A 26458-nucleotide genomic window follows, 5' to 3' on the forward strand; every position below is an offset into this window, starting at 1 on the left:
TAAGCGCTATGTTTTTTGTCAAAAATGCTCCATTATTTTCTTTTGCTCTTTAAATTCTGCAAATAAGATTTTCTTTTTTCTGAGGTCCGATTAAATACTACTTTTGATTAAAGACAATCAAATTACCACTCCACTATTTTCAGTGATAGAAACACATTCACTCTTAATTTTCCTTCTTCGACAGTCATGTACCTGCACGCTACCATCACTACTATGTCTACTTTTAAAACTAAATTCAAAGCCTCTCCAAAGCAAACGAATAGTTACTTTTTTTGTATGTATGTTTGTGTGTATATATGATCACTCTTGTGGTCATACTTTCTTCTTTTTTTATGCTGTTTATTGATTTTGTTTTTAACCTCAATGCAAAGCACATTGAGCTTATCTGCAGTGAAATGTGCTATATAAATAAAATTGCTTTAACTATTGCTTTATAATGACAGAAACTAAAACAGCAAGGCCAAAATTAAATAAATGAAAGAATATACAGATTGAAAATGAAAAAACACAGCAGGAGTAAGACTGATGAGAACATATTAATACGATCATATGTAGAGGTAAAGGACGATAAACATTTTTTAAAGATATTTAAACTACTGAATACATTAAAAAAAAGATTCAAACGAATAAAAGAATGAATATAAAATGCATTTAAGAAGTGGATACTAAAGTCACTATTTCAACCAGCTTTTTTTCTCCTCGGGCTGATCATTCCAAGCTGAGAGATAGCATAAAGATGCTCACCTTTAGATTTAGATCTTAACTTTGGCACTGCCAGAAGGCCCAGCTTCAGACCTGATGTTGAAAACTGACTCCATATTCTGTCAAAATTTCTACTAATTGGCCAGAACCAGATGCCTTTAAAATGATCCGTTTGAATCTTAAAATCTATTCCAAACCTGACAGGGGGACAACTGAACGAAGCAAGGCAAACCAATAAGAAGCCAGCCTAACATCTTCTTTAAACTGTCTCACAGCTAATTATAAATCCTAAACCTTAAACAACGTCTTGCTCTGTCTGTATGATGAAGATTTATTTCCATCTTTCTACTTATGTCAGGCATTAACATTTGACAGCCTTTTACCTGCAGGTTCCTGGCTGGCCCCTAAATGAATCGTTCAGGTTTTTATCCTTGCATTGTGGCTTTGATTGAAATTTTCACGGCTACATCAGTCATAAGACAGAGGATGCAGCGAACATTCATCCCTTCCTGGCACTTGCTAAGCTATAAATCCCAACCTCATTGATGCCATTGCAGAGATGACCGTACTGAAATTCTCCCGTTCTGCATTAGATGTTGTCGTCGACCTGTCTCGTTGTCGAGACCAAGACGCATTGAGGCCAGGCCCTTAACATGTGGCGACTATGGAAGGCACCCAGGAGAACCCCCCTGCTTTGACATTTCATTATATTTTTCATTATATTTCTCATCCCCTCAGTTGATGGCAGTTGGTGCCGTGACTGCTCAGGCGTGGCGACGCTTTGCGCACAGAACACCTCATCTCGTCTCACACACACACTGACTCACACCTGTATGTGTGTGTACACACTGTCACACACATTGAATACATTCCTGCCTGCGTCGGTTAACCCCAGATTACCGCTTCCTGTTTACAAGTCGAAAGGTCACGGGGCAGACGCTGGGGCGACAGGGGGGTTATGACAGCTATGACACCCCATTTTGATCTGCTTATATCTAGTTTGTGGGATTCATCCTCGCCTGCACCCGGGTCAGATTAGACTTGTTGAAAGGATAAATATGTTTCAGTGTTAAAAACAGCTGGGTTGTTATGGTATTCTGTTTAAGCCAAATGTAAAAGCTCTGTTTGCCCTGTTTGCACCCCATTACAATACAGCCTGGATTACCTTGCAGATAAAACTCTAAGCTAGGTATGTGTGTTTTGCTTTTCTTGTCAAAGCCGTCATGCTCTCCACACTGCTGGACCCAAACAGGCCTGTGAGCCCAGCTGTAGGCCGGCCCTTTAATGCCCAGGTGCAGGCCCTGCATATCATACGGTGTATACCCTCGGCCGTTTTTATTCATTCTGTTTTATCTGTTTACTGTACAAGGATGAAATGGCAAAGCTGTTTGTACGAAAGATTGCTACTCTCAGTAAATAATCCAGTATAGATTTTTGAGGCATGCCTCTTAATTATTTCCACAAGGTCAGTAAATTCATTTGTTTAGGCATATTAGGGAAAGAATCGTGACTGCAAATGATACAAATTTGTTTTGAAAGCTGTGACTGCACCTGTAGTAAAAAATATTGTATTTTTCTCTTGTAAAGGAGCCAACACCTGCCACTGTATCAAGCGTCACTGCAGAGAAGGTGAGTAAAAGTTTTTAGCCAGTAAGAAACTAAACGCGTTGAAATAATATTCTTGTATATGCACATTGTGAGAGAGCCCTTGCTTCTTGTCATTAACATTGTTTCATGCCTTCACACTCTGTCTCTATTGTTACACACAGAAGGTGCTGTCTCGTCAAGAGGAGCTGAAAGAGAGAGCCCGACTGCTCCTGGAGCAGGCTCGCAGAGATGCTGCAATGAAGGCCGGAAACAAAAACATCCCAAACTTAGCTGTCAGTGCATCAAACAGAGCCACAACTGTCTGCGATGTAAGTCAAAGTGTGCTGTGTCGGTGTGTGTGTGTGTGTGTGTACACTTTTTCCAAGGCTGAAACTGTTGACATTGCTCACTGTGATACTGTCGAGGAGGTCAGATCTGTGGTTATTTCAAAACAAGAAAAGTGGCTGTTATCACAGCAGAGGAAGACTCAGTTTGTGTCAGTCTGGGTCTGCAGGTTTCTGAGAAAGGGGCAGGTCTGTCTGACCTCTCCTGTGTGTAGTAAGTGAGTTTGGGTTGTCTGTTCCTGCCTCCTTGCTATACCATGCAGTGGAGTGTCGTACAGCATGCCCTCAGTGTGCCGAAACAGCTAATAGAGTGACCAGCAGCCTCTTCAGCCCCTTTATGTCACTTCCACAGTTCTCTGCTCACTACACTTGCAACATGCTGGAAAAGCCTGTCCAGACTGTCTCATCCTCTAGCAGTCCACTTTGTTGAACACTTTATAAAAAGGCTTTGAGAATGCAAGAAGACTTTTCCTTATTAACTTCTTCTCCGACTCTCTTATGGACTGCTGAGCGTCGCAACCCAAACATGTCGGTAAGAAAAAAGTGGATGTGCTCCTTCACTCTCTCTTCTGTCTCGTCCAGTCTCTCTTCTTGGTCATCTTAAGACTGCCCAATTTTTATGACATTCCAACCTAATTTGTTGCCCCCTCAATTTCCCCTGAACATTGAGTAAATGTTGTACACAAACACCTGTCAGCAAAAGTACATTTGTGGTTTAAAAAAAGGAGGGATGAGAATCGCTGTACCAAAGCAAACTAGACCAGAGAGGACGCGAGTGAAATTGGCAGCTCTGAACCCAGCACGCTCCACTGAATATAATATACTGGAAGGGAGGGGGGCACACCGATGGACCAGGACTTACCCTGGGAATGCACTGTGGTCAAATCCTCAGTGACGAGAAAGGAAAGGGTGGTAAGAGAAAAATATGGCCTTCTGAGAATCGGACGACAAAGGATTTGAGGGTAAAATGAAATAAATACCCTTTGGTAATGAAATATCTAAAAGGCAGCAGCTGCATGCCCCTGCTTTTTCTGCCTGAATTCTTAAAGAGATATATGCCCTTGAATTAGATGGTTTTAAAGAGTGTGTTTGTGTGCGTTTGTGCATAAATAAGTGTGTTGTCAGTGGCAGGCAAATGTGTGCGTTTGAGCCTGTGTGCAGGCCACAGGAATAACCATTTCGGCATAATCTGCAGGAATAAATGAGGAACTTCCAAGGACTAGTGGTGTTAAAAGTCTTCAGAGGACGAAAGCAAATTAAAAGAGTTCTTTCAAAGCTGTTGCAGTGGCGATATATTTCCTTGGTGACAAAAAAAGGTCCTCTTCCCTGCCTTGTTGTGCGGGAAGATGGCTGACTTCACATAGATTAGCTCCTTAAAGAAGCCATGCCTACACTCAGCTCTTTCTTGGTCCCTCTTCCTCTGATTTCCTTACTCATTTCCAAGGACAATTGGTTAATAACCCCTTTACAAACACACATAAATACACACTCATCCCCCACACACATCCCCCACATGAATAAGCGCAGGAGGGAAAGGAGGAGGGGCGAGCGATATTGAATTGTTTACACTTTTTTTAATAGAAAACATTGATCAAAGGAATACGACTGGCCTTGAGGCCAGTGTGCTGATAATTGTTAGTGATTCAGATTAGATTACTTGATGTCTTGTTTTGATTAGTGTGTGTGTGTATGTGTCCATGTTATCAGCTGAAGAGGCCCAAGCTTTTCCCATTTAACTCTCCATCCGTCTAAGTAGGTGCTTTGCGGTTTAGCATGCATAAGGTATAATTTAATTCAATTAAAGCAGCCTTCATTCTTCCGGGGAAACGGCTAATGTGGGGGCAACACAATGATTTGTGCAGAGGGAGAGGAGGGGGCTACATTAGCTGTTTTGGGGGTTCAGAGGACAAATGACCAATCAGTTCATTTGTTATAGTAAGTGTACGTGTGTTAACTTGAAACATATCTTAATCAAACCTGTAGAACACGTGAGTTCTTTGTGGCTGCACATTTCTCTTTAGTGCCAGAAATGTTTAATCAGCCATTCAAAAATATATTTAAAAAAGAATTGTTCATCAAAATAATCGCAAGTGGTAAGATATATAAATATGTATACGGCATATAAAAAAAACTTGTGTACATTTTTTTTTGAACACTTTCTGGAACTCCGCAAGAGTAAAATGAAAAGCTGGAATCACGAACAGGGTCTTCTCCCACTGCAAAGATAATTCTTCATCCTCTTGCCTTCCCCGCTGACACAAGCCACTACAGAGTCAGAGTACTTTATACTTAGTGTTTGTATAAAGTAATAAAGTAAACCTCTATCAAAGTCTGGTACAACAGTTTTGGTGGAGGACTACAGATAATAATTGAACTCGTATTTCTCATCTTTCTTTTACATTTCATTACAGGACTAGAAGTTTTCTTCTTTCTTCTTGTTTTGATGAAAAAAAAGGTGGGCCTTTGTCCTTTGTGATAAATCAGATGCACATACAAACTGACGTATGAATGCGTAAGTAGCACCAAAAATATTGACAACAGTTTTATGTCTGTACGAGGTGATTGAAATGAAATTGAATTAGTATACATACTTACAAGGGGTGTAACAGTACACAGAAGTCACAGTTTGGTTAATACTTTGATTTTGCGCTCACGGTCCGGTACTACAATTTATTTTGAACTGACAGAAGCTTAAGTTAGAGGGTTTTGCATAGTGTTGACTGGAACTATCTGCAATAGTTGCTACAGCCTCTACTTTGTTAAACATTAAATTAACAGTTACCAAAATTATGAAAATGAAAAGCAAGACTGAGCATTTTCTGATCTGATAATATTAAATAAATAAAATGTCAAATGTAAGACACAGTAAGATTTGTGCTTGTATGAGCAGTGTATCATATTAATGAAGGTGACGGTGCATGATAAAGAGTAACAAAGACTATGGTCTAGACCTGCTCTTTTTGTAAAGTGTCTTGACCTAACATTTGTTATGAATTGGTTATGTACAAATAAGATTGATTGATTGACTGATATTGGTTACTCCAAGTTGATGAAGTTTGCAGTCACTGTGGGATTTTATTCAGCAGGGAAAGGTCCATTCGCCTGTTGTTAGTGCTGATGTGTGTGCAGTGGACACTTCATGCTCAATCACTGCTCATAAGGGGGGAAAAAGGGAGACCAGGGACTGGCTCATGTACGCACAGGATAGGACATTGTAACGAAGCTTGAGCACAACACTCTTCATAAATACTTGAGGCCACGTCCTCTAATGCCGCATATGTGCGCAAAGCCGTTAAAATGTATAAGCATCTTGCTTTATCAACTTATCTGCTTTCACATCCAGAGGCTTTTTAAGAACAGCGGGAATAAGTTGTTGGCACACCTGTTTTCATTTGCTTGACTCCAAAGTATGGCACCTCTGGGTGTTGCTGTCTAATATTCATGGCCATGTTTGAAGCATTTCCAATGACATACTGTATAACTGATTTAAAGAGACAGACTGGTCTTCTAGCTCTGCCGTGTCATCTTGCTTTGTTATTCTTGTAATGTGTGTGTTTTGTTTTGTCTGCTCCTTCTCCTTTATTGTTTGTTACCATGTGTGATTGCCTTTTTTCTCCACTCAGATGTATTCTTGGTATGACTGCATGCACCAAACCATGATGGGTTAGGATGAATACATACACAGTTACACTCCTAGTGCGTACACGTCCACAGCTACAGTGACTGTACCTTCAACATGAATGTAGTTCAATACAGAACAACATGTTGGTTACTTGTTTGATGTCTGTGTGTGTGTGTGTGTGTGTGTGTGTGTGTGTGTGTGTGTGTGTGTGTGTGTGTGTGTGTGTGTGTGTGTGTGTGTGTGTGTGTGTGTGTGTGTGTGTGTGTGTGTGTGTGTGTGTGTGTGTGTGTGTGTGTGTGTGTGTGTGTGTGTGTGTGTGTGTGTGTGTGTGTGTGTGTGTGTGTGTGTGTGTGTGTGTGTGTGTGTGTGTGTGTGTGTGCGCGTAGCCCTGTTCTCTTGACCTATGCTCTCCCTCCTGCCATCCCTAATTGTAGCCCACGGTGACCAGTTCTTTGATCTAAGGTCACAGGTTCACTTTTCACTTTCTCTTCCTCCCTGTCTTCTCACTCACGTTCTCCTTCACTCTCTTTCTCTTCATTTATCCATCTTTTTCCTCTCATTTATTCCCAGTCATGTACTCCCCGTGTTCTATGATAGACAAGCAGTACTAATAATAGTTTTAGAGCCCACTACACCCACCACCTCCTCCTGCTCCTCATAGCTAAACCTTTATATACCAGAAGTCCTTCACCATGCAGATGTCTCGTAATGGTGTAATGTCACCAACCCCTAGAAGTCCTGCAGCCACATGTTAAAATAATGAACTTTCCTAAAAGAATATCTAGTGCATGGACTTTATTCTTTCATTATATGCAAAATTGTGTTTGTCTGTCTTGTACACTTTCAGCCTGTCTCACTTTTATTATTTCAATGGCGAAGGGAGTGTGTGCATGTGTGTGTCTGCGTCTGTTCGCTCCAGGTCTCCTCATCCATTAGCAGATGAGAACAGTAATTTCACACCGGCCTGGCCAGGCTAATTATCAGGATACACACTAGGTTTGGGAGAAGTCTATGCATTTGTGTTGTGTGCATGAAGCTGCACAAGTTTATTCTCCTGCGTGTGTGATTCTATTCTTCACCTCTGTGTGTGTGTGTGTGTGTGTGTGTGTGTGTGTGTGGGTGTGTGTGTGTGGGTGGGGGTGGGTGTGTGTGTGTGTGTGGGTGGGGGTGTGTGGGTGCGAGTGCGAGTGTGTACTTGTGGAATGCGCTTAAAGTGTACACAAATGCCTTGGTGTTTTCCAGGTAAGAGAGTTCCCCCTGCTCACTGACTCGTTGTGATTCCTATAATTGGGTCCCGTTTGATTTTTGCCGACCAGCACCCAAACCTCTGCCTCCTCCCCTCCTCCGCCTCCTCCTCTGTCGCTCCCTCTCCTCTTCCCAGGAGTTGAGGGGACTCCTCGGGCCTCTGCAGTTGTGACCTGTGGGTGTTGTCATCTACTCCCATCTGCTGTCTGAACTGTGATCCTGACTTGACTGAATTCATGCCCTCGTTTTCTCTCTTTTTTTGTCAAAACAAAGCCCTCTGGCTGAACCGTTGCATTCCTTAATGTTTCAAAAGAATGTGAGTGCAAATGCCAAGCAATTCAGATTTTACTGTCTTTTATCAAAGTTATTGCCAGTTTTTTAATAGTCTAAATAAACCATTGTTTGAGGCACATTAAAACAGGCTTCGTCTGCACTTGTTGCCAAAACAAAAGGGACAAATTTTGTCAACTTTTTAAAGCTGCAGTAGAGAAGCCAGTATATCACAACAAACAGAGTTTAAAGTTAAAGTACACATTTTTGGCTTAAACTGCCAACCTAATGCATTTTGTGTGCCTAGAAGAGTGTGAGGAGTTGTATTCCTCTGTCCTTTGACAAATACTGTAATTTCAAAATAAAAAATTTAAAATGAAATTAATGCAAATATTTTCACCCTCGGTTGCAACCACTGTAAGGGCCCCAAGTGAAAAGCTGTCATCGCAGCAAATATGAAACACAAATAAAGCCTTGTGCACTCAATACATTGGCCTTCATCCTCCCCGCTCCTCCTTTTCTCTCTCTCTCACTTCTTCTTGAAAAATCGGCCCCTAATGAAACTAAATAGTTTAGTGTGTGTGTCTGTGTGTGTGCTCCTGTTTGAGTGTGGGGCTATGTGTCGTGGCTGAAGTTGTTGGAAAGGAGATCAAAGGGAGTCTTTAAATTGAGTGTGTCTGCGTGGGGGTGTGTGTCTGTGTCTGTGTGGGGGTGTGTGTTAACGAGCAAGAGAAAGACAGCTATTTCAGTTGCATCACTAGAAATGATCAAGCCGACAGAGGGAAAAGCTTCACACACACACACACACACACACACACACACACACACAATGAACACATGTGACTGCTTTTTTCAGGTCTTGTGTTAATGTTTGACTAAGTCGGAGTGCCACATATTTTTTACATCCACATGCTGCCTTGGCTTCCTTCTCTTCTTATTTTTAAAGCGTCTTCACATTATTAATATTTTAAAATGGAGAATATTTTCATGTGAATTTCATATGAAATAAGTGTTATCCAACCCCTCTACATGCTGAAATGATTAATGGTTGCCAGAAAAGAAATCCTAAATGACCAAACCCTTATTTTGACTTGGAGCATATTGATAATTGTTAGATCACACGTTTTTCATGTTCTTATAATGATTATTTGGACAATCATAAAATGTTTTCTTTATATCACAAATAATCACACATAATATGACCCATATGAATAAATCAGGTACATCACTGTCAGCTGACAAAAAGAATACCATGATAATCTAATTGTATTGCTGAATTTTAAATCAATTTAAAGGACAAATTATTTATTCTTTATTCCAAGGAAATGGATCGTCAATGGCATTTGACATATCTTACCAATGAAGACATATCTTAAACTTGACAATGTTCCACTTTGTACTAATGATATAGTTTGTTTAATTTAACTGTTATTTCAAAGCACATATTGATGATCCAGTAGGACACAGAATATTGTTGAAACTTGCAACTACCAGGACTTATATGCCGTCTGAAAGGAAACCATTCACACACTGGCCTTTCTCCGATTGCGATACTGCTACTGTATCTTTATACTTTCTTATTGATTCTGCAGTGGCGCCATACTGGTGTCCCAGTCCGTGAATTCACATGGGGTTATGCCATTGCGGAAGCCCGACATGGAAACAAACATTGGGAGCTCTACATACAAACACACACACACCCCCCGCTGTTCTCCCTCGCTGTCTCCACCAATCCTGCCTACGTCAGATGGTGGTATAGAGGTGGGATCCCTCCATCACGCTTCTATGACATTAGTATTGAAGGCGATACATCACAGGGACATGTATAAAATGTCGCAACTTGGCAGTCTGTGTTGCCTTCTTGAGCTTTGTGTTTGACCAGTCAACACTGTTGAGTGCAACAAACTCCTTCGAAAAAAGAACTTCACTAATGCAAATTCAGTATGTCAAGGTTCCTGCAGCTGATTTAAAATCATTTTTGGAGTTTCTTAAAAAGGTTCCTGGAGTACTTATAGAGGTCAAAATGGAGCCACAAGTAGGTTAAAAAAAAGTTAACCCTCAATAAGACATCAAATATAAATTTGCATAAAGGTATTTATAATCTTAGAAATGCACAACCATTTGAATATGTTATACATGCATTCTGATAAAATCACGTTATGTATCAGTCACAACTTTCAAACCAGACAGATCTACCTTCAAACGCTGCAAGTCTTGTGTGAGAAAATTTGTCGCCCATATTCAACCTAAACATCAATTATGTCAAAGTCTGCTTTTTGAAAAGGGAGCAAACTTATTCTGCCGTAACTCCCCTTTTTTCCTGGTAAAGGATACCGTACAGGTACAGGATACCTGTGTTTTCCTTTCAGCTCATGTTCTCCAACTCTTTCACTCTGCCTCTCTTCCTCTCTCTTTCTCTCTCTCTTTCAGCAGCAATTATCCTGTCTATTTAAAGGGCAAAACCTTCCCATCTTACTCGCCTGTCACACTGACAAGCTCCTCTGACTTTTATGTGTGTTTGTGTTGAGTAGTCTCCATGCTCCACTCTATACCTGTTCTACCTGTCCTACTATGGAAGTGCCCCTGTTAAACAAACACACACACGCAGTGCTCATGTCAAACTGTTTATTCAAATGTAAAACCATAGTTAAACAGAACCTCAGAAATCAAACGTTCACAAAATTATTCACATGAAAACATCAGCTTGATGTTACACACATACACGTCTACATGTACACTCGTGTGTTTCTACGGCTTCTTTTGTTAAGATAAACAAAAAACAAAGCATGATTAAAAGACTGGTTCCTATTTCAAGTTCTCTTTCAAAAATTGACACCTTCTCCAAAACAACGTGCATTTAGTCTGACAAGAATACACACAGCACTCTAATATTCAGACCCTCACACATACACACAGCTGTATATGACACTGACATAGATTTATATTTATGTACATATAACACACACTCACACACAGACCCCTATCATGGGCACGCACCCGTCGAATCATAATTAGGCCGTGTCCTGGTTCTTTGATAGCCATGTACAGTGGCTCTTCTTTAATTCTTTATCAAATGCATTGATCGCTGTGGGCCTCGCATGCTCATTGATCCGCGCACTCCGTCTGGAGCCAGCCGATAAGCTCTCTCTCTCTCTCTCTCTCTCTCTTTCTCTCTCTCTCTCTCTCTCTCTCTCTCCTCCCTCTCTCTCTCTCTCTCTCCTCCCTCTCCCTCTCTCTATTTCTTCAAAATATTTGTCAGACATTTTGACAGTAGAAGTTTTCTAAATTTAGTACATTTAGTTTTTTTAAATGCAATTACATTGTCATATTTTTTTTTTTGTTGGAAATGAGTTAGTGTAGTACTTTTGGTGTAAACAAAATACAAAAAAAGCTGTTAGAAAACCTCTTTCATAACCACACCCAAAGAACAGATTTCCCATAAACCCCCTCGCTTCTTCCCCCAAAATGTTTTACCGTTCGTCTTTCCAAATTTGACGTGATGTAATTTGTTAGTAAACATTTTCACAATAAACATAAAAATGACAATGATCTTCCTGATGATAATCAATATTATACATTTTAAACCATTCGAAAAGTAGGTTTTTACGACACAGTGGTAGGACACTTGTAATGTGGTCAGCAGCTTTATATTAGCCATGTGACCTTCACAGGGTAGAAGTTTTGTTCGTATTATGTCACAATAGCCAAGGTTTCTGTATTATTTCTTGAATTACTTAATTACTTACTTAAAAATCACAAGAGTATAATTAGTCAAGACACAAATTAATCTAAAGATCACTTTTAAAACCTAAAGTATCTAAAGCAGGTAGTGTGGCTAATGGCTAAGCTACGTTTTATCCTGTTTTTGTTATTTTTTACACTATGACTGAGCCATATCCTCATCTGCATCATGTTTGGATCATATTTCAGCATCTAAAACAATGTTTGAGTATGTGATCACACCGCTTTGAAAACCAGTTTGTGTGTGTATGTGCTCTGTGGCTTTTTAGTGTGTGTGTGTGTGTGTGTGTGTGTGTGTGTTAGTTTGTGTGTGTGCCTGGACAAGATAGAGACCTAAAGCACCTCTTGACTGTGAATTAGCCTGTCATGACAAATGTCTGGAGCTGCATGACTGGCTGCCAGACTGGCTGGCTATCTGGGAGGTTGGCAGACCTTTTTAGATAGTGATTTAGTGTGCATCCCTGTGTGCGTATGTTTGTGGGGCATCACTTGGTGCCCACGCCAGGTCTCTGTACATGACCAGTGGTGCGTGTCCTCCCTCCCTCTTTCTCCTTGCCCAGAAAAGAGCAGCCAAGCCGACAACCTGCTCCCCCTGCTCAAAAAGAGCTTCCAGAGCGAAGAGGCGTCCTCACCCCAATGCCAAGCCCACAGAGGAGCCCTCTGTCTCAGCCTTGCACTCAACCGTTTAGCCTCTCCTCCACTGGATGTTCCCAGCAGTCAATGGAAGACACAGAACATGATTGTTCTCGCTGTCGCCATTTACAAAGAAAAGTCTCTTCTCCTCTTGAGCCTCTATTCTTGAAACTGTGCTACTCACTGACCACCAGCTGACACACTTTCTCTCCTCCTTTTTTCTATGTCTTTTGTCATACTGGCTTTGATCATGTACTGTAAGGACACGACTGGTCTTGGCCATGCGTTCTAGTCTAATTACTTTACATCTATTGGTTCATCCTTGTCCGGTGTTGCAAATTAAACTGCTGTGAATGTTATCCATTGTGTGCAATTACCATCGCCACTTTACACGTTTAAAAGAGTTAGCATAAACGTCCCTTTGTTTTTGAATCATGTCATCAGCATGGCCTTTCATCACACATCATGACAAAAAGTTTTCCTTGTGATTTTGAAAAGTTGTGCCAAGGACCCACATTGATTTATGAAAGGAGTGTCCATGAAACTCATTTCAATAGAGTTTTTTTTTCTCTGCTGATTGAGCTTTTTGTGAACGTGAAGATGCATATGAAGCTCCTTCAGTACACATGCATCCTCAATATGTTTGTTTTGTTTGAACATTTCTTTATATTCCTAGACCTTTTTCTGCTCAAAAGAAAACTTGGCCAGAGAGGAATGTGATCCTACATGATGTCACTTATTGTCTTACACAACAGAAACCTTTCCTATCTTTTATTCTCCTTGTTTCACCTTACAAACACTCACTCCTATTTTCTAATCAGTGACTGTAGCTGACTGAGCTAGAAGCTAGTCTGATGTATTTTTCTGTAGCATTAATCCTAGCCTCTGGATAGGCAAAGTCAATTTCCCATTTCCTGTCCCAAAACTGGCCAACAACAATAAAGCAGTGGGGTAGTGGGATTTGGAAGTGATTTTGGGCCCTAGCTGTGTGTGTGCTTGTATATACATATATGTATATTTATACACACATATATTATATATATATATATATACATATATTTATACAGACATATATATATATATATATATATATATTTATAAACACACACACACACAAGAAGATTTAAATTGGTGGTTTTATTCATATCTGTGTAGGCCAGATTGGATGTCATAACCAGTCTGTAGCCGGAAGGGCATCAATGACATTACCAGTTATCATATTACATTTATTAAAGCAGGGAGAGGCCTGCATGAACATAGTGAAAGTGAGGCTGAAAAAAGAGACATTGGTCCCTTGGGTCCAACTTTTTTTTCCCCCCTAAGTTTTCATTCACAGTTCAGATTCTGAAAACAACATAAAGATAAAGATAAACTTTATTGAAAACAGTCATGATTACTGTTATTTCTCTTGTGAATGCAGACCGTTGCACAACAAAGTCTGCCTTGTGGTTTTCCACAATAGTCCATCGTAGGTTCCCTTTTGTTTTATATCTACAAGCTGCACTCATGTAACATTTAAATAGATGTAAATTCGACTTCTGCCGCTCAACGGATGATAATAAGCTGTGAAAACTATTTGTATCATATTCAGTAGTATATATCAGATATTTTATATTATTTAGACTCCTCCATAGTTTTTCATTTGTGTCATGTTCTTTGATCTCATAAACATATGGAAATTAAATGTATACTTTCAAATTGATAAAAATTAGCCACATTAATCAAATACCATAATCCTTTTTACCCCTAAACTCTGAGGGCACTTAAGTAGTTTGGATGCTTGACCTCAACTTTGAGTGTCAGTCATGTTTGTGGAATCTTGTTTTTGTTTTTTGTTGTTTAAGTTAAATATGTCCAAGATTAAGTTGGGAGTTGTCTTCTTTTATTGTTCTTTTTTTCTCAAAGAGCACTTCATTTTTTGGAAAGTGTTAGATTTAAGAAGACAAAGGCTCATTTGTCTTCCTGCTTTGTTGCCGTGCACTGTGCTGAAATGGGAGCTGGAAAGAAGTGACACTCAATACTCTACAAGCAGTATCAACACCCCTTTTTCCTCCTGCTCCCCATCTCACTGTTTACCTCTCTTTCTGAATCTCTCTCTCCTTCTTTCTCTCTCTGATTCCCTCGGCCACTGTCTCTCTTTATCGGCCTCTCTCTAAGGTTTATTCCCTTCTCCCTATAGGTATCCCCTTGGGCTCTCTGTAACACACACATACACACTCACACATACACACAGGGTGCATTAGGGGTGCTGTATTTACAATACAGCCCCATTGTTCCAGCCTAACAATGGCTACAAACAAACAATTGACATGGAAATGGAGAGATGTAGCTCATTAGCGGGCGCTGCTTGTTTTGTTAATGGATAAATGGGCGTCTTCAATAGGCCAGCCCTAAAACCCCTGCCTCAATATGGAGAAGCCTGATTAACAGGAAACCACAGGGAGGGGAACAGTGACAGAGAAATGCAGCACCACTCTCCCTTGGGTCACCCGGTTGTGCATGTTTGAGAAAGGGGGCTGTGGGGTTGAGTCTCAGGGGGTAGGTGTGTGTTTTTGCGTAGGTTGAGTTGTGTAGGACGAGTTTGTGCGTGTCAAAGCCCATTGGATTTGTTGTGCTGCTTAACTTCTGTCGTGTTTTGGAACAGGATCTTATCATGTAGCCAGAGTTAAAAACAGTAAAGTTAAGACTGTTGTCTTACTTTTTGATGAGTCTTTACTTGTTAAGTCAAACATGTGTGTATTTCTACCTGTTACCATGTTTACGCCCAGCCTGTGTATTGAGTGTTCCCTTGTGTGTGTGCGCTTGTTTGAGACGTCATCAGTAAAGTTGACATCATCAAGCTTTTCCTGTTTTGCTTTCTAAGTGTGTGTATGTGTGTGCAATGGCCTGTGCTATCAGGGGGATCAAATTGGATTGGCCTGAAAATGGCATTTCTGCCATTACTCTGATGGTGACGGCTCAATACTGTATGTCTAGTGCCAAGATGGTGTGAGTGTTTGTGTGTGTGTGTCTGTCTGTCTGTCTATGCACTCCTTACTCCATATTGCACTAGGATGTGAACATCCATTCTGAGAACAAAAGTTCTTATCATTTATTTTTTGGTCTTGAAACATTATCAGGCAACAAAAAGAAAAGTTGCATATTTGTATTTTTTCATTAAATCAAAACGTGTGGCTGCCTCAAACTAGCACGACTCTTTCTCTTTTCACTTAATTAACCATGCACCTGAACCAACACCAGAGCCACTAAACTTATTTTGTTTATCTCTTTGTTTATATTTATGTTTGTGCAGGAGCGGGATGCAGAGCGACGGAGACAGCTGAGAGAGCGAGCCCGGCAGCTGATAGCTGAGGCTCGATCAGGAGTCAAGATGTCTGACATGAGCATGCTGGACGCTTCCAGCACTGACAGAGGCAAGGGCAGCAGGCCCGGTCCTACTGGAGGTCAGTACACAACCTAAACACTCTCTCACACATAAACAATATAGCTTTGACACATACCACTTCTTGACTTGTAGAGTTATCAGAACATATTTTCAGAGTTTGATCAAAAGACCTTTATGTAAATACAAACACCCACTTCTATTCTCCTCAGTGCTTATTAACTATCATACAAAAGAAAGTCAACACTAGCATGCTTTTTACCATACTCTCACTTCATCCACACATGCCATGACTCACACACTTCCATTATGCTCTCTAAAGGGGTTCTGCCTAATCCTCAGAGAAAAACAAATTGCCATTTGACAACGGCTGTGGGTCTAAAATGCACCACTCTCATATTCAGAACAGCAATTTACCCTGCGACTCCTCCCTGGTTGCGTTCAACCAGTAATTGTTAATCAACAAAACACATTGTGTGGCCAAATTATGATCAAAATACCAAACACTTCTAATGACGGCTTGCAGGGCAAGCAAATGCTGTTATGCACCTATCCCACTGCTTTCCATTTCCTTGAAATTGGGATTGTTTGGATAATGACCATTATTAGACCACTCTAGTCATTTGTTTCACATTTAAACCCCTCCTTTGTGTTCTGTCAAGGTAGACATGGTTTACTGCATGCAAATGAAAGGTGAGAGCTGAAGAGTTTGGGAAATTGAGAGCAATACAAGCAAGGATCAAAGCAGTGTCTTGTTTCATAAAAGTAAATAGACTTAAAGTAGAGACGAGGGAAGGAATGACTACTGGAAATGCACTGATAAAAAAAAAAAGGAATGGAACGACTACCAAACAAAGAGATGTGGTCTTTTGTTGGTTGAGAAAAGAGAAAAAAGGCTCCTTGAGAAATGCTGCTTCCACCATTATTGATTAATCCTTTTTTTCTATATTTATTGGGGAAAGGTCAGAAACAGACAAATACCATAAAAATCACACAAATTACAGAAAACCCCAAGATAAAATCCTACAATATCTGATTTGTTTGTTTTTCTGATTCCTATTAAGCAAAACTAATGTCTGTTTGTTATTCTGGACTTTTGTGTTTTTCCCACTCACAAATGAATCTTATTTGGCCAGCGAAATGTGAAAGAAAGTGGTGAAAAATGTCATCAAATCAATGTTCTCCACACCTAAGATCTGGCCCTCAAATGTCTTGTTTTATCCAAAACCAAAAGATATTAAGTTTACTGTTAAATGAGAGTAAAGAATCAGAAGATGTTAACTCTTTACAAACTGTTTTCAGAGAAGTTATCAGAAGTTTGATGTAGAAAATGTTGGCTTGAAAAAGGACTCCGTTTATACGAGTGCCAGTACACTTTATACAGTGCAGTGCATGCATGTTAACTGATATTCAGCTGAAGTTTTTATGGCAAGAAGGAAAGGAGAAGCACAAGTAGGAAGGTCAGAGGAAGCAGGAGCCTGACAGTGATGAGAAGAGGGATGAGCAAACGAATCGAAAACTAATAAACCCTAAACAAGAAGCATTGAGATCAGTGACTTGTTAGGTGAAACGACAGAAGAGAGACAGTGAAGGCAGAGGGAGGGAAGCATTTGATTTATTTGCTCTTTCAGCTTTTTCTGAATTGAGCTAATTGTTGATCTCATTAAAAATGGAGTTTGAGAAAAGAAGGGAAGAAGAGAGGAGGGCGAGGTGAGGAGAAGGGAGAAATGCTGTTGGCTGTGATACACAAGGCCTGCCGAGCAGAACGGCTAATCCTAGCCCCACACTCTCCTTCCCTCCCTCTCTCTGTCTTTCTCTCTCTCTCTCCCCCTCAACACCATTCACGGTCCTTTAATGCAGCCTGGGCAGCCCCCTCCAAGAGTCTGCCTGCAAAGAAACTTTCCAAACTCCATCACCATGGCCTACCATTAATTAGACCCCAGCCAGCCACGCAGGAGTGGTGCTCGCAAGCACGCTCCGCATCGTAGCTAGCAAATTAGGAAAAAACAACAACAGGAAATGCTGTTATTTGACTCTCCCTCATTCACTCTTTGTTCTCTGTCTCTCTTACCACCAAGTAGTAAATAGCTGAGAAGGGAGCCTGCAATGTCAGACCCTTTTTACTGATTGTTTTGTTTTAATCCATGGTGGGTTATCGAAGCAACTAGAGCTGCTCAGGTCTCCATTTGAGTTTCTTCTGACATGTTTTTCTCTTTTGTTCCTAATATGGAGACACTGTTGTTTCTATTGAGCCCCTCAGGAGACTTAATGGAATATGTGCTTTCATGTTTTTGTGGTTTTTGTGTGCCCTAACTCCTTTTATCTGAGGCAAGAAAGGCAAGCAACAGATCTTTGTTTGAATGAGGGGAATTAAACAGAGCTCTCAGTTTCACATCGTGGGTCGGATATTTTTGCACTGATGCACATGAAACCATATAGATAAATGGACGCCATTCAATAGAAGTCCCTCTTTGTCTCACAGGTGAAATCTGCTGTTGTATCAAAACAAGGATTTAGTAAGATGTTACTTACTGATTGAAATTAAAATTGAACGTCAACTTATTGGATTTTTTTTTACACACACTAAAAACTACTAGATTCCCATGTTGTTCTAAAAACCAATTGCCTTTACTTAGATTTGTTGATGAGTGTATTATTAGGGATGTAATTATCCATCAATCTGGATCTATACATCGATTGGTTGACAGTTATCATAGGGACATAGATCAGACCTGGACGGGCCGTCCGGCTTTATTCAGCAACAATGTTTGCGGTGTTCTTTTTTGTCGATTTATACGGTCGTCATCCAAGACTCTGTAGGGATAAAAAATGATCTCCCCTAACTATCTAGCCATAGCTGAAGTAGTGTAAGTACCGTCTGATGCAGTCTTTTTAGGTTAACAAGTCCACTGTTACGTTCCTCTTTGGATGAATACAGACTTTAAATTATGGGAACTTTAGTTTCATTTTTCCACCTGTCTTTTGGACAAAGACAAAAAGTGTGCGCTTGTTGTCTGAACGATTTTGAGAGGGGAAGCTGTGGTTACCAGCTTTGTTTTGAGATATATAAGACGGGATCTTTCAATTAAATTAATATGTTCTTTTAACAAACTAACTAAGCTTTTTTTTTTCCTCTGCAATTCCCTTTGTCTTCATTACGGCCTTTTATTCCTTTAACACCTCTTTTTTTTTTCTCCTCCTCCATTTCCCCCTCTCTTCGTTATATCTTCACCTCTCACTTTACTTCCTTGTCTCACCCACTCACACCCTTTCATATCTCCATTCCTCTGGCCCACTACGCACCTCCAGACATTTTGGACCAAGTGAGATGTCGTCATGAGGGTGATGCTGTTGATGGTGAAAGGGGTGAGGATGAGGAAGAGGGGACAGCTGAGGAAGAGCAGCTCTATTTTGGTGGAGGTGGAGATGATGATAATGACGACGACGATGATGATGATGATGATGATGATGATGATGATGATGATGATACTGATACTGATACTGATGCTGCGGCTACATCTGCGTTGGCTACTAACCCACTGCCACTGGAGGCCTCTCTTCCAGCCCCCTGCAGCACCCAGGGGTTCCTGGAGCTTACTAACACCGGCTCTGAGCTAACTTCACTGGGTAAACTGACTGGCTGAGGCTGTGTGGTGCTGCATGGTTTACTGTCTTCTTCACTTTTAACTAACTTATCTGTTTTACCTTCTTTTCTATAATTCCTCTATTTCAGCTAAATCTTTGTGTATGCTCTGTCACAGAACTGCAATCCCATGGAAATTCTCTCAATTTTATACTCAGTTAATCACAAAAGAACATTGTAATACTCACGCATGGCATATATGACTAAATATCAACACATAGGCAAGATGGGAGCCCTGCAGTCTGATCGAAGCTCTTCTTTACACTTTTGCCTTATTTTGTCATTCAGACGATTATTTTAAACTCTATACTAATACACTAAGTGCTTAACACAGGAGTGGAAAACTTGCAGTGTACATGAGCTGAGTGCTGCCTTATTGGAGGGCTTTTTTTTCTGTTTTCTTTCATTAAAAAACTTCTCTAAGTGGTAATTAATCAACTCTGCAAAGAGCTCCCCAGACGAAAAATAAAAATCATATCTTCAGGAAAGCATTTGCTCAAATCTTCAGAGGTAAACTAATTACTTTGTTTAGTATTTTTATTTTATTTTATTTGCTTCATTAATTCACTGCCGATGTGAGATAGGAGAAAGTAGAGCGAGGTACTAGAAGAAACTCACATGAAAACAGTCCAATGTTTCTTCACCCTTTGAAGTGCTGTATCTCTTTTGGTTTTCTTTTCAACATTAGAAAGTTCCTCCTGTTTGTTCTCTGTTGTTGCTTTTTTTATGAAGTATAAAATGAAATGGATTGTGGCGATTGTAACACGCAGGAAGCATTCGCTCCACTTCAATGTGTAAATATTTCCTCCCTAAATGTTCCCGTAGCCGAGGTCATTTAACCCCTCTTATTTGTATCTTCTTATGTAGGACAAACTATTGGCATCTGTATACATGCATGAGTGTGTGCAGGTTTGTATGTGCGTGTGTGTTTCAGTATGTATATGTGTGTCACAGAGAGGGAGGGGGACACATGAGGGGGACACATGAAACGGTTGCCCTTCTGTTCTTTCATCTTCTTCAGTGCAGTGGTCTGTCCTGGCAGGGGAGATGTGGTTACCAGTCCCTGCAAAATAAAGTACACAGCAACTGGTAGGCAGAGAGAAAGAAGCCCTACTCCAACGGCTGTTTCAAACCACAATATTTACGCCACTGCGACGCTTCACCTTCACTGTGAATGTCGCGATGGCGTAATGGGGGGACAAAGTGATCCCCCCCCTTCTTCTGAAGTAGTAAAGAGGAGAGGCCAGATCAGCTGAGCCAGATGGGGAGCGCAACGTGATGTGTCTGTGCATGTCTGACTGTGTGTGTATGTGGAGCTCCCGCTGTGCTTCTGCAACGACAACATGAAATGTGAATACACAGGTTTGAACTAGAATAATACGCCTGTGTGGAATCAGTATGAATGTCCAAAGACTTAAAGACGGCTGAGCTTAGTTATGGCATGTTTTGGGAAAACAGAGTATGAAAGGTGTTAGGAGGTTAAGGTTCAGATGTTGAACTGTAGTAGGAAGTTTGGGGGGTAAGGGAATGTATAAATATGAAAGGTACTGGCACCAGTTAAAGTTTTTCTTAAACCCCCCCCATAGAAATGCATATGCTAAGACGTTTATAAGCAAGATCCATGTGTCAACTGACCAGGTACGCTAATATTAACAGATTTAATATTGACAAAGGATGACTCTGCTAGCTTGTTCAGCCCTTTTTTTTTTTTTTTCCGCAAACTTCAGCGTATTAAACTATTGCTATGTATTTAGGATTTTGCTATTTTCTTAAATTAATGTTTGATGTTCTTTTTTATTCCTGAAACAGTTTTTAATTCGACCATATGGTCAGAATCGTAAGAACAAGCACTTATCATTTGAGGCATGTCCTCTCTGTCTGTCCTCTGATTTTCTCTTTCCCTCCACCTTGCCCCCATGGTTACCATGGTGATAGCCTCAGCAATGTACACTCAGTTCTTGAGCAGCTCTCAGACAGGACTTCAGGCTGCCTAGTCTGTCCAGATCTTAATCTGCTTTACACATCATATATATGTATACAGTATACTGCGTATCTCTTCCACTCATGTGCTTGTGATATATGTTCCTTATCAGTGGCTTTGCCCGAGTGTGTGTGTACATGAATGCAAAATAAGATGTCTCCCCTTCTTCTTCCTTTTAACTTTCCAGGTTTGTCCATGTGCGTGTGTGCATGTAGTTGTAGGTGTCTGTGTGTTTCTCTGTTTGTGTGTGTTGAGTGCTTTTGTTTAGTTTGAGTTCAGATACATTTTTTCTTCCTAATTTTGTTGAACTCTTTTGTGTTTAATGTTTAGTTGGGTTTGTGACCCAAACACTATTTGTTGACATTATCCCCTTATCATCTCTCTCAGGAGCAAACAGTAAGCATGTGGATTTGAAGCTGAAGAAGCTGGTGGAGGTCAGCCCAAGAAAGCCCACCTCCCCTTCATCCCCGTCCTCCACCTCCTCCTCATCTTCACCCACTGCCTCTTCCACCTCCACACACAGCCCTGCAGAGGCCCAGGAGGTACGTACATTCTCACCCTTAAACGTTCTTTGTGGGGTTTTTATTAATTAATTTTCCTCCCTCTCTCTCTCTCTCTCTCTCTCTCTCTCTGTCTCTGTCTCTCTCTCTCTCTGTCTCTGTCTCTCTCTCTCTCTGTCTCTGTCTCTCTCTCTCTCTGTCTCTGTCTCTCTCTCTCTCTCTCTCTCTCTCTGTCTCTCTGTCTCTCTGTCTCTCTCTCTCTCTTTATTTAAGTACCCATCCTCTCCACACCTTCAAAGGGTCATTCAATCAATCAGGGCCGGCTGACCCTGTGTACACATCAGTCAGTGGGACCACTTCATGTTAGACCCTAGTTTATCCCTCTCGTGTCCATATGAGTCTGCTTAAGCCATGAGACACACACGCTTGCATCATAATGCACTACATTACATGTAGCAGTCCCCGTTTATTGACTGACCTTTTCAGACAGGATATATGGGGGGAGGAGGGGGGGCGTTGTTGCTGCTGTCTCTATCTTCTGATGTGAATATTGAGTCAACAACAAGTAGTCGGCCAGTCTTAACATCTGTTTAATTGATTTTGAATGTCAAGTGGAATAAGGTGAATGTGTGTGTGTGGGGCTGTCAGTACAAGTGAAACCCTTGGTGCTTATAGCGACACAGGATGTCTTTGATCATCGATTCACGTTAACACCCTCTTGTGTTCAAAGCCTAAAACGCTCAGTTCTTTATAGGCTAAGGAAAGTGTATGTGTGCGTTCGTTACAACTTGACCTCAGAGAAGTAGAATAACCATTATGTTCAACACACCTGCCCAAGGTTTGTGTATTATACATCTTTTCCTAACAGATATTTAAGTCTCCATTCAAATGAATTACATACTTGTCCTGAGTTGGTGGTCAGCACCTAATATGGCAGTTCCATCGCCAACAGGAGTTTGAATGAGAGTGTCTATCTCGGTGAATATTAGGTCTTGGATTCTCTTAAGATAATAGCCCTTTACTAATGATTCACATTTTGAACACACTACTTCGCCCTCTAACTGGAATGTAAAACTTCACTTATAAACAATTTATTTTTTGGGTCCATGTTTGGAATAAAATAAAAAATATTAGGTAGATGTTGAATTACAATGTCATCTAATCAAGAGCTGCAAACGAACCAACATTTAACTTTAAACATTAAATATTTGTCAGTTATTTTCTTAATTACTTGTTTTGTTGTTTCCTCTGTAAATTTGCCAGAAAATGGTAAAACATTGATTATTGCTCCGAAAGCATGAGATAACATCCTCAAAAGTCATTTTTGTCTACACCCAAAATATATTCAATCTTCATATTTATAGCTGAAATCAGAGGATTTGTACTTTTTAATTCATCAAACAGATGAATGGATTTTTTTTAATTGTTTGTGAATTTTTTCAAGTTGCCAACTAACAGATAAACCATTGCAGCTTTTGTCAAATAAACATATTAGCAACTTTTTGTAATAATGTGAATGTTTTCAGCTAGTGCATTTTAGGATTATAGGTTTAACAGGTAAGATTTTTACACAAGTTATCATGAAACAATCTCAATGTATTTGTTTCTTTTTAATTACGTCGTTGAAAATCTAAAGATGACTTGATCTGTAGCACAGCTTTCCTCTCACAGTAGGCGTAGGTTGAGCTGTATATATAAGTCTATTGAAGTAAGCCATAAAGCCAGGCACTTGTTCAGTTTGTAAAAGTTTGTGATAGGATGCAATATTCAGACATTTATGATCAGCTGCTTCTCTGATGAACCTCCATGTTGGTTCCATGAAATATATTACTGATCAAATATGAATGGGAAGCTGCATAAATATCAACATAATCAAAACTAAACTAAAACAAAGTTGAATGAGTTGTTCATCTTTGGTCCTATTAGACAAAAAAGATGCACAGTTTTGTCCCAAGAGGGTTGGGCATCCTAAAAGTCCTTCAGGCGGGTGGAACAACCTGCTGCAACATCACACACACGCGCACACACACACACACTGTCTCTCTCTCTCTCTCCCGCTCATTAGTGATTGTGTATATGCGCAGCTTTGGAAGCAAACGATAAGGACATGCGACGCCCAGCAGACTGCATCGTTAGTCACGCAGCCTCCTGCATGAACATTCACAAACTCACACACACCAAAAGCACTGACTCACCACTGCTGCAGCGATGATAGCAGTGATAAGTGATAAAGAGGGGGGAAAGAGAGAGGGGGGGCACCCTAATATCTGCTTAGCCCAGAGTGTAAAGGGATACAGAGGGGTAGCCAAGTGGGCAGGTGTTCTGAGTGGGAGATTTTACAAAGAGACACGTTTTAATATGTGTTGTAGGCCAGCAGAGCTTTGGTCATCCTCGTATTTGTGCCCTTTTCTGTCCATCCAGGTTTAGTGGTTTTATATAGTTTAACTTAGAAACAGCGCTTTTTTTAACCTCTGCTTGTTACCCCTTGAAAAAGTCAGACTCTCAACAGTTAAACAGTCAGTAATAATTGGTCAGACAGCCTCAGTGTCCTAATCAGTTTCCCCTGGGAGTTTCCTCTGTTGCTACATCAACATTTCTCTGTAGATATTGCAAGGCCTTGCAGTTTTACTAGTCAACACACTGAACTGTATTTTGCCCCAAAATATGACAAGGACAGCCGTGTTAATCCCATAAATCCTTTGAAATCCAATTAACAGTGTTTGTTACACATTTCCTGCAAACAACTGAACGAGATGTTTATGATAGCAGTCTGTTGACAGATTTCTGCTCCTACTGTGGTAACTTATCAACACACTATACTATGTGTCAGTGAGAAGTAAGAAATGGCCACCTATGAATGATTACTTATTGCTATAAAAGACAAATGATGCAATCCTTTGGGTTTCATGATGAAGGCTCATCTGCCTATAAACTTATATGATTCTGGGATGTAAACAGAGCCCCAGGTTCACTTAGAGAAAGGTCACCTAATGTTTGTCCCAAAAGTTGTGTATCATAATATCTTTTCCCCAAAGAAGAAAAACCTTTTTATAGAAAATACTTGCAGTCAAAAGATTTCTGTCTTTTTGCCACCACCCATCAATCACATTTTATGATATTTCTAACTTCATGTTTTTGTTTTTTGTTTTACAATTGGGACAGGTACTATTGTAAGTTGTGGGCTAATGCCCATTTGAAACCGAACAATTATTTGCATATGACCCAATTTATTTAACTTTCTTCCCTTTGGAAGATATCTAGAGTTAGTTTTTTTTAGGAAGTAGTTTAAAGCCGTCCGATGCTTCCAAAAAGCATAGCAAGAAAAAACTGTTTTCTGTTAAAAGTTTCTCTTCCTCCTACAATCAGTAGTTTAATTAAATTTTTGCTCTTTTGGATTGTTGCACTTAAAGTTTACACGCCCACACAAATCATAAGCTTCCACATAGCCCACTTCTGGCCTCGTGTTTAAAAAAAGTTTAATTGGGCATTTTGTGTACAAGACTTCATAAATAAATTTGCCTCCGTTTCAGAAGGTTTGATGAGGCTGCAAGAAGCTGACAGGCTAATAGACGAAGAATAGAGGACTGACTAATTGCTGCCATTGTTTTTGAAAGTCAATAATCTGAAGCTAAACTAACAACTCTGGATCTACAGCTCATTCCACACCCGCACCGTCTCTATTAGTTCTCCTTGCTCTGCACGCCCTGCTTGACTATCTCTCTCTCTGTCTCAGGCAGTGGAACATGTTTGCCCTAATTGTCGACTTTATTACACGTTTCGCCGTCTTATTAGCGTTGCCACAACGTCAATCTTAGCCCGAGTCGGTTTCTTTTCCACTCGGCTTGGCATATTTGGAGGCCTGGTAATAAAGCATTTCTGTATGCCGTTTTTGATTGTGGGAGAAGTGAGCGTGTAGCTTTTTAACACATGTTCACTTTGAAAACAATAGCTTTTTTTTTTCTTGCATTTTGCATAATTTGAATATATTTTCTGGCTCGAGGTTTTGTTGAAAGTCAAGTTAATTGCCTCCTTTTTGTCTCTCTCATGAGTGAGGGAGAGAATGAGAGAGAGAGAGTGTGTGTGTGTGGATGTGTATATAAGTGTGTGCGTGTGTGTGACTCTTCACACAAACAGCAAAACCATAATGAAGTTAATATATATCAACTTCCAGCAGCTTTATCTCAGGGTCTGTCAGTTAGGTTTTTGTGTGCTAACGTGTGTGTGCGTTTGTGTGATTGTTTGATCGCATTAATCACAGAGCAGCTGTGAAATCCTGAAACCTTTTCTCTAATAAAAGCCTGAGAACAGATCTAAGTGGCTGGTGGAGGTTGACAAACTAATGGGCAAGATGTGGAGAAGAAGTAGACTATTTGCTGTTTTAATATTAAGTCAATCACCTAAAGTTAAACCAACAACTGTGCTAGTACATGTACATCAAACAGCCATTTATTTGAGGTAAAGTCTTTGACACTTAAAGTTGCATGTGTTCATCTGCGGCTGTTAGACACCCCGCTACTTGTCTGAGTCTCTCATGGTGGGAAAATATGTAAGCTGTAAAAAAAAAAAAAAAAAATGACCCTTATGTTTTATGATGTGATGTATTCCCTTTCTAAGACTGCAGTTAGATTTATTTCCTGCACCATTTGTGACTAACTGATTTTGCTGTATGTCATGTACTCACACCTCTTATTTGTCCCAAGAGATTTGAGCAAGTGGAGGATACAGTTTGTCTTGTTCTGCACTAGATCATTGCAAACAGCTTGTGTTGAATGCACTTTGGTAAATGTAAATAAAAAAAAAAGTCTACT

At 40.3% G+C, this 26458-nt stretch overlaps 1 protein-coding gene across 1 annotated transcript in view; it reads left to right on the top strand.

The window, feature by feature from the left end:
* ehbp1 (EH domain binding protein 1) overlaps positions 1-26458 on the top strand; it is a 148424-nt gene that overhangs the window by 83229 nt on the left and 38737 nt on the right. The window contains exons 14-18 of the mRNA XM_065959780.1: positions 2266-2331; positions 2472-2618; positions 15437-15587; positions 18836-19153; positions 21538-21692. Coding sequence (XP_065815852.1) covers positions 2266-2331; positions 2472-2618; positions 15437-15587; positions 18836-19153; positions 21538-21692 — 837 coding nt within the window. The remainder of the gene's footprint in view (positions 1-2265; positions 2332-2471; positions 2619-15436; positions 15588-18835; positions 19154-21537; positions 21693-26458) is intronic.

This window comes from Labrus bergylta, chromosome 10 (genome assembly GCF_963930695.1).
Source record: "Labrus bergylta chromosome 10, fLabBer1.1, whole genome shotgun sequence".
NCBI lineage: Eukaryota > Metazoa > Chordata > Actinopteri > Labriformes > Labridae > Labrus > Labrus bergylta.